General features: G+C 42.2%; 1 protein-coding gene across 1 annotated transcript; it reads left to right on the top strand.

Moving 5' to 3' along the window:
• The first annotated feature begins 277 nt into the window (after positions 1 to 277).
• On the top strand, positions 278 to 7,689 carry LOC310795503 (uncharacterized protein). The gene is made up of 6 exons (XM_083657560.1): positions 278 to 353; positions 1,670 to 1,964; positions 3,443 to 3,559; positions 4,677 to 5,252; positions 5,815 to 5,934; positions 6,286 to 7,689. The coding sequence occupies exons 2-6, from the start codon at positions 1,679 to 1,681 to the stop codon at positions 6,822 to 6,824; spliced, it is 1,638 nt and encodes a 545-aa protein (XP_083513686.1). The 5' UTR covers positions 278 to 353; positions 1,670 to 1,678; the 3' UTR covers positions 6,825 to 7,689.
• The last annotated feature ends 1,123 nt before the right edge of the window (positions 7,690 to 8,812 follow it).

The following is an 8,812-nucleotide window of genomic DNA, read 5'->3' as shown; positions in this document are numbered from 1 at the left end:
TGACGTGTATGAATATATAATAAGCACCATGTTTGACCCCACAATAAACTAGATCAGTTGTCATATTTAATTTGATAAAAGTCTATTTGATATCGAAAATATCAAACACTCCATGCATTATGATTCTGTGTGCGACTACTCTTTGTTTCACTGTAGATTCTACAGTGTAGAATGTAAATGATGTGGTTAAGACACCTCCTAACCTCAGACTTGGTTCCTGTCAGACTGGTTTAGTGTCATACTGATGTTTCTCGACTTTGGCAGTGAAGTTATGAGACTGTGACAGACAGCAGCCTCAGCTCAAATGGACTGAAGTCTGTCGTTTTGGCTTGACCTGGATGTGAGTTCACCAGGTAAGGATCCCAACAGGAAATATTACACATTTGATACATGAACCATGTGGAATTGTATTGTATCTGTACAAATATTTGATGGTGTATATGATAATGGGAAAAGAAGTATTTCTATCCAGTGGTTCAGAAGTAACGAGTTTGGTCTTAGCATAGCTTACATTAGCTTTAGGGAAGTAGCTCCTGGATAGCACAGCAGTAGGCCAGACATCAGTATTGTGATTTCACACACCACTTTATTAACCTACTTACGGTCTACATCAGGGGCGTAATGGAGGGTAAATGCAGGTAAACGCAGTTTACCCACCTCTTTGAAATGAGGCAGATAGTTTCCTCACCTATTTTCAGATCACCTGCATACCTGAATTTCCCCACGGGGGCAATAAAGGAGAACTTATACCCCACATACATTTTGGCCAGGTTGTGTATTTTCTTTGGTTAATTTTGGAATTTCAACTCACAGGCAGAATATTGTGTTTAAGACTGAGCTTTAATCTGAAATGAAATGTACCACTGTGTCACCACTGTGTGAATGTATTGAAGTATATGACCACTGCAACGTTAAAATGTAGTGTCTTGTAAACCCTAACTGTTCAATCTTAAAACAGCTTTGCACATTGATGATATTTCAACATGTTCACAGTTTTGTGATGATTGGACAATTAAGTCATGAAGTTAAGACAATGCTCTCTTTCAATGAATGAGGTTGGGGGGGCCTGTGTAGGATGATTCAAGATTCAAGATTTTTATTGTCACTCCATAGTACAAGTACGCAAGTACGCAAAATATATTTCAGTAATTATATGCCAATCAAATTAATTTTGACACCAGTGCTCCCACCATGATATTGCAGTGGAAGGCTATTAGCCTTTAGTTCTTATCAATTTAAGTGTCACAGAATCAGTGGTGGATAGCCTTGCGTCCAGACCCTAATGAAGGATTCATTGGGGCTGGATACCAGGATACCAGGACTGGTACAATAGTACTGTACCAAAGGGCTATTTATATATGATCAGACAACAGAACAAATATTATCAATCAATCACATTATCGATTTATGATCTGGCTGACACAAAGTACTGTGCTTACAAGGCTCACATAACTATAACACTGGTATTGATGAGATGAGGTTAATTTTTAATAATGATTTTCTGGTGAAGGGCAGTCTGCCCGAAACGTAAGCACCAGTGCTACAATAAATGGATGATTAACTTGGAGCCATGCCGTGTGTGAGCTTTCCTTTATTTTTCATTTTTAATAATCCTGGAGGGGAAATTGCATAATTGCACAGAGTTTAATATATTGTGTGTCTTTAACAGAAAGCAACAATGGCGGGGCAAGGGCAAATTAAAAGGCTCCTTATCGAAACACTGGAGGATTTAGGGGAGAGCGAATTCAAGAAATTCAAGTGGGAACTGCCGCAGGCTGAGATCCCAAAAGGGTTCCCGACGATCAAAAAGAGCCGACTGGAGAAGGCAGACATGGAAGACACAGTGGATCTGATGGTGCAGATCTACAACCAACACTCTCTGGTGCTGACCAAGAAGGTTTTAATGAGGATCAACCGATATGATCTAGTGCAGAGTTTATCAAACAGGAGCTCAGGACTTAAAGGTAAGTCATGGTGTGATAAAAAAAAATAAAACATAAAAAACATCATCCTAAAACCTAAAATCCATGGAATATTTTCCAGCAACCACAAAGGGGGAAACATAAAGTAAATCCAACCGAGTTATCTGCCTCCAGGAGAATGGGAAGTAAATCCAAAGTCTTGAGAAGCTAAGAGCAGTCTCTTTTCTCATCCAAGAAAAATCTCAATATTGTCTCCATTCTGTAAAATCTTGGTTGGCAAGTGGACCCCAGACCTTGCAACCATAATGGGAAATGGGTTCAATAACGAAGTCCAATATTTTGAGACAGATTTGAATTAGGATGTCCAACTTGATGTTCCTTTTGATGTCATAAAAAGCCCTTCTTGCCTCGTCTCTCAGGTTGTTCATAGCTTTGTTGAGTCTGTGGTGCTGATGTTTAGGCCGAAGTAGGTATCATTTTTTTGTGTGTTCTGGGGCAATCGTATCTATACATAATTTATATTTGTGATGTTGGAGGCTGGGTCCTTTTCAGAATATCCTAATTTTGGTCTTGATTAGATTCACTGTTTAGGCCCAGGTCTGAGAGAATTTGTGTAGAAGGTCAAGGTGAAAAATCTGCGTAAACCTCTGCATAAACATCGGCACGGCCTGGGGTCCTTCAGGCTAGAGCGAGGTGCTCGGCGCAGGCGAATGACGTGCAGCGTACAGGCCTTCTTGAGGCATCCTCCCTGCCCATGGTACGGCATGGTAGGATTGCCTTCTTCCACGGGAGGTTCTGGTGAGACGAAGGAGGTGCCCGGCCTGGAATCACCCCACAGGGCCTTAGACCTCCATGCACCGAAGGGTCTTTCAATACTGCGGTGTAGCACTAACTCTATTGCAGCGGATTGGGCGTGATCAACCCTTCCGCAGGCAACGTTGCAGGCAGAGTAGGAAGGCTGATCCGTGAGCGGCTGCTTCTGGGAAGGGGTCGGGGTCGTAATCGGCCTCGGCTGGGTCTACTGGGCGAGGGTGTATGATGTTGACGGACCTGAAACACCCCACGACCCCAGTTAACATCACTGATGACGCGTCCCAGCACATGCTGTAGTATGTATATTTGAAACTGCTGTTGTAGCCCTTCTTTGCTTCTTTGGTTGGAGACAGCAGCACCAGATAATCTGCAAACAGCAAGCATTTGACTTCTAGGGTGATGCCAAGTGCCGCAGACTGTTCTGTCTTTGCCAATTCATTGATGTATGTCGAAGAGGGTTGGACTCAAGCTGCATCCCTGTCTAAACCTTCGGCTTTGGGGAAAGAAGTCTGTTTTTTGACAATCTTAACAGCACACTTGTTAGTGTACATTGAATATATGATCTCAAAGTTTTTTCCTACAACACCACTTTCCAACATTTTGTACAGCAGACCCTTGTGTCATATCTCAGCTGCAACAAGAGAAAGCATTTCCCCCTTAAAAATTAGTCTCTCTCTCTCTCTCTCTCTCTCTCTCTCTCTCATTAGATGTCAGTGATGTTGGGAAAACTTCAGGGAACACAGCATCTTCCTCCATTCAACCACAGTCTGCTTGTCTTCCTCACCTTCCCACTGGCAGCACTGCAGTGCAGAGTTTGAGGAAGTGTAAGTGTGTATTTAGTTTGATTCATGAAAAGAAAGCAACACAGATTCAACTCCTTAGATGTGTGACGTCCATTCATTCAGATCCTACTGTGAATGAAGGTGATGACATCATCATCATCTGTGATTTTCTACAGGGCTTCATGCACAGCTTAACAAGGCATAAGAAATGTCTACGGTTGAAGTTTTTGTATTTTCCCCCAGGTATATGGCACCATAACTAGAAATTATGGCGGGGGGGGGGTGAAATTTATCTTTTAATGAATTAATTAATATTGTCGGGGGGATGCCTTCATTAATAGCTACACAGGACAAGAGAGCGCCAGAAACACTCATATCCACTCACATGCTCGAGGAGCATGCACTGTACTGATGACTGCACACAGCCCATGCGCCTTAGGCAAACGAGGAAGTAACTTTGGTCACAGAGTGGTGTTTTGCTTCCTTCTACCGCATTCTACTCATGATGCACTGCCTTTCCTATATTTGCTCTTGTGTTTGGTTCGGTTTGCTTTCACACCACAAACAAACCGCGCTAGAGTTCACTTGCAAACGAACAGAGACCCACATTTTCAAACGGACCAGAGTTTGCTTGTTTGTTCCGCAACAGAGTTCGTTTGGGCTTTCACACCAACCCAAATGAAGCGCACTATCCGAGGAAACGAACTCTGGCGCGGTTAAAGCGGACCAAACAGCTTATATGTGAAAGCGACATAAGACCTTCTGGAGTAAAGAAGCAGAAACACTGCACTTGTATGTGTGTACATGTGTGTGTGTGTGTGTGTGTGTGTGTGTGTGTGTGTGTGTGTGTGTGTGTGTGTGTGTGTGCATGTGTGTATGTTTGTTTGCTACGTATTTAGTTATTAATTTGTAACCCATTCATATTATGATTAGTCTCTTTTCATCATATTTTCCATAATTGTTAAACCTCATGTAAGCCACATCCGAGGTTAGTTGCCTCTTCTTGTAATTTAAATCAATAATAAATTAATATATTATTCACAAAAATAACCTGTTCAATAATTAACAATCAATGTATTAATAAATCAACCAATAATAAGCACAACAGGTGTATTAAATGATAATCTGCTGCTGTATTGTGCATTGCTCTCTCCATCAGATGGCTGTGAACTCACACTGGACCCAAACACAGCACACAGACACCTCCTCCTGTCTGAAGACAACAGAAAGGTGACATGGGTGGGAGAGCAGCAGCCATATCCTGATCACCCAGAGAGATTTGACTACTGGGATCAGCTGCTGTGTTCAAATGGTCTGACTGGTCACTGTTACTGGGAGGTCGAGTGGGAAGGAGGAGGAGAGGTTTCTATAGGAGTGACGTACAGAGAAATCGTAAGGAAAGGACAGAGTCAACAAGACTGTGTGCTTGGATGGAATGAAAAGTCCTGGAGTCTGATCTGCTCTGATAAAGGTTACTATCTCTTTCACAACGGCAGAAAAACACCCATACCTTCCCTCTCCTCTTCTGGCTCTAACAGAGTAGCAGTGTATCTGGACTGGCCTGCTGGCTCACTGTCCTTCTACAGAGTTTCATCTGACTCACTAATCCACATCCACACCTTCCACTCCACATTCACTGGACCACTCTACCCTGGGTTCTGGTTTGGGTTGATTGGTTCCTCAGTGTCTCTTGTCAGATCTGACTTGGAGAGGTTGGCGCCAGGTCTGAGTCAATGTAAGTATGCATTTATTTAGTTTGATTCATGAAAACAAAGCAACACATTCAACTATTTGGATAGAAAGTCCATTCACATAGCAGTATGTGAGGTCCATTCATTCACATCCCACTGTGAATGAAGGTGATGACATCATGTGGGACTTTCTAAAATACTTAATGTGAAAGTGCCTTAATGAGGCAAAAAACAATAACATTGATGAAAAAGAAATCCCCAGGTATATAGCACGATAAGAACCAGCAATGATGAATGTTTATTTTGAGTCTCATTGTGATTGTACTAAACTGTTCCCCATTCAGCTACAGGGTAATGCTGATGTCTTTAGCTGTTTGTATCATTTTGTGTGTGTGTGTGTGTGTGTGTGTGTGTGTGTGCGCGCGTGTGCATGCGTGTTTGTGTATCTGTATGCCATACACATACATTATACATACGTACATGTAATTTGATTGTTCAGTCCTTGTATTTACGTAAAGAGCTGTGGGGTGAATAGGAGTTGCTGGCTGGTTGGCTAGATTAAAATTCAAGACCTTTTAAAGTCCCCCCCCCCTCCCTCTCTCTCAGTGGATGTCAGTGATGGCAGGAAAACTTCAGAGACCAGAGGATCTCCCTCCATTCAACCACAGGCTGCTCCTCTTCCCCACCTTCCCCCTGGCAGCACTGCAGTGCAGAGTTTGAGCAAGTGTAAGTGTGCATTTACTTTGATTCATGAAAACAAAGCAACACATGGGTGCCTTAATGAGGCAAAAAACAATAACATTGATGAAAAAGAAATCCCCAGGTATATAGCATGATAAGAACCAGCAATGATTAATGTGTTTATTTTTAGTCTTATTGTGATTGTACTATACTTTATTGGTCCCCATTCAGCTACATGGTAATGCTGCTGACTTTAGCTGTTTGTCTCATTTTGTGTGTGTGCGCGCACACGTGTGTGCCTGCGTTGCATATGTGTACATACATTACACATACATGTAATTTGACCTTAATATGAATGTTCAGTTCCTTCAGTATTTGTCTTGCTCTCTCCATCAGATGCCTGTGAGCTCACACTAGACCCAAACACAGCACACAGAAACCTCCTCCTGTCTGAAGACAACAGAAAGGTGACATCAGTGACAGAGGACCTGCCATATCCTGATCACCCAGAGAGATTTTACTTCTGGAGACAGTTGCTGTGTGGAAATGGTCTGACTGGTCGCTGTTACTGGGAGGTCGACTGGGAAGGAGGAGGAGAGGTTTCAATAGCTATGACTTACAGAGAAATAGGGAGAGGACAGGGTCATCCAAGTCTTCTTGGATGGAATGAAAAGTCCTGGAGTCTGATCTGCTCTGAGAAAGGTTACTACGTCTATCACAATAGCAGGAAAACATCCATACCTTCCATCTCCTCCTCTGGCTCTAACAGGGTAGCAGTGTATCTGGACTGGCCTGCTGGCTCTCTGTCCTTCTTCTACAAAGTGTCCTCTGACACACTGATAGACATCTACACCTTCCACTCCACATTCACTGGACCACTCTATCCTGGGTTCTGGTTTGGGGCGCCTGGTTGCTCAGTGACACTGGTTGGATAGAGGAGGGAGATGTTTAAACATGACTCTGGTACTAGAACATGAAAATGTATTTGAAAAATGAAATTAATAATATAAAACCAGTGTAACCACCAGAGACACCATTAGCAGAAATTCCACAACCTTTCTGTTCATTCTTGTATCAAGACAAAAGGGCCTCCTCTCTTTTGGCATAAAGGTGTCTATTTGATAAAGCTCACATCTCCAAAGATTGGAGTCTGCGAGCAGGATATGCCTCCCAAAGCTCTCGAGGTTGGATTAACAGGATACCCACCACACCCGACCGTTATCAATCACCCATCAGGAGGAGAAAAACCCAAGAATATTAAATGAACTATACACAATCACACACATGGAATATCCCCTTTTCTTTAATTGAAGTACATACTGTTCTGATTAATTAGAGACAGTCACAGCTATGTGAGAACTGGAATCACCACAAGGAACAAAAAAAAGACTGCTCTGACGTTTTCCAGAGGTGTCACTGACACTGATCAGCATTTATCCATTTAGAATCTAAATCTCAATATCTAAATTTTAGATACTGAGAATGTTCTCAATGTTATTCAAAGTTATTGTCATACAGAAACATAATTTGTATTGTATAGCTTTCTTTAAATGCTAATGTTTTTGTTGCTATTGTACAAAATAATAATTTTCCAAAGGCTTCTGTGTGCTCTAGACTTGTGCAGAATCGTTCTTTTATTTTGAAAAACATCCACCTGTCTTATAGGTGTCACGGACTACCCCCTCTCAGGCCAGACCCTCATAAACCTCTTATCTCGCCACATTATTTTAAACCTACTTTAACTATCTTGTCTAGAAGAATGTTTAAGGTTTAGTATGTCGTTTGAGGTATACTAGATGTTTCAACGACAGGCCTATATGTATGTTGAAAATGTTTAATCAATATAGTAAAGTGCATGTATAACACAATGTTGTTTGACTGATTGAAATGTATTAAATTCAACAGAGAAACACTCGCTTTGCAACACGCTCTCATTCCCAGGGTGTCAAATTTCACCACTTTGTCACGACCCCTGGGCAGCATATGCAATGTGAAAGGTACCCTTTCCCTTTTGCATCATACATGGGGGGGCAGGGACCTCCAGCACAGAGACACCGGCTCTTCCTGGTTTCTTTACTCAGGTAAAAAGTCTCGAAGCTCCGAGTTCCGAGCACTGGCTTTGCTGGACACCTTCTTTGAGCACAGTCAGCACAAGTGCACGCGAAGCGACACGAATCAAAACTAGACTAGACTCAAATGTTAGGGAAGGATGAATTGGGAAGAGATCCAATCAGAAGAGAAGAGGAAGTTAAACAGTTAAATCTGTGTCTGTATTGCACGTTCAAACCTTAAAAACCATTCCATAATAACAGATGAATAGATCTTTCCAATGAGTTTGGAAATTCTAAAGAAACAATAGTCATGGTTTTCTTTGACTAAGAATAAACTAAAATACTCAGACTTTTAGTCAACTAAAACTGACTCAATAAAAACAGGATGAGGTCGACTAAATAAAAACTAACAAGGGCATTTCAATCATGAGAGACTAGAAGGAAAGTACGATAAACTTTAATGATGAACAAACAACACTTAGATTTGGCGAATGACTCCATGGTATGATGACGCTCCTCTGAGCCAAGAGGAGGACGTCAGTGATTTATAGGATAGAGAACCCCCATAGGGAGTTCTACTGGAGTCATGACATTGGTGGTGTTCAGGGGAGGAGGGGCGAAGCAGCAGCTACACAGGAACAGCAGCTATGGGTGAACAAACAGGGTGAGTTACAACTTGCAAGAGTCTTAAATAGAACTTCATTTAGGTGATTGGCCAACGGCCGAAGAGAGGGAAAGCGTGGGAGACATTGATTGGACAGGGATAAAGAGGGCGTGCATATTTATGAATGGCTGATGTAACCTGAGGGCGTTGCTGCAGGGGAGAGAGAGATGAATGGAAAGGAACCATGGATTAGTGAATGGGATGGATA

The sequence above is a fragment of the Poromitra crassiceps genome, assembly GCF_964638095.1.
Source record: "Poromitra crassiceps genome assembly, chromosome: 21".
Taxonomy (NCBI): domain Eukaryota; kingdom Metazoa; phylum Chordata; class Actinopteri; order Beryciformes; family Melamphaidae; genus Poromitra; species Poromitra crassiceps.
The sequence above is the reverse complement of the archived record's forward strand: the minus strand, read 5'-3'. Positions and strand labels throughout refer to the sequence as shown.

Excerpts from the sequence above, each read along its gene's own strand:
- LOC310795503 (XM_083657560.1), top strand. The coding sequence starts at position 1,679 with ATGGCGGGGCAAGGGCAAATTAAAAGGCTCCTTATCGAAACACTGGAG. Across the intron at positions 3,560-4,676 it reads AGTGCAGAGTTTGAGGAAGT|ATGGCTGTGAACTCACACTG; the intron begins GTAAGTGTGTAT and ends TCTCTCCATCAG. Across the intron at positions 5,935-6,285 it reads AGTGCAGAGTTTGAGCAAGT|ATGCCTGTGAGCTCACACTA; the intron begins GTAAGTGTGCAT and ends TCTCTCCATCAG.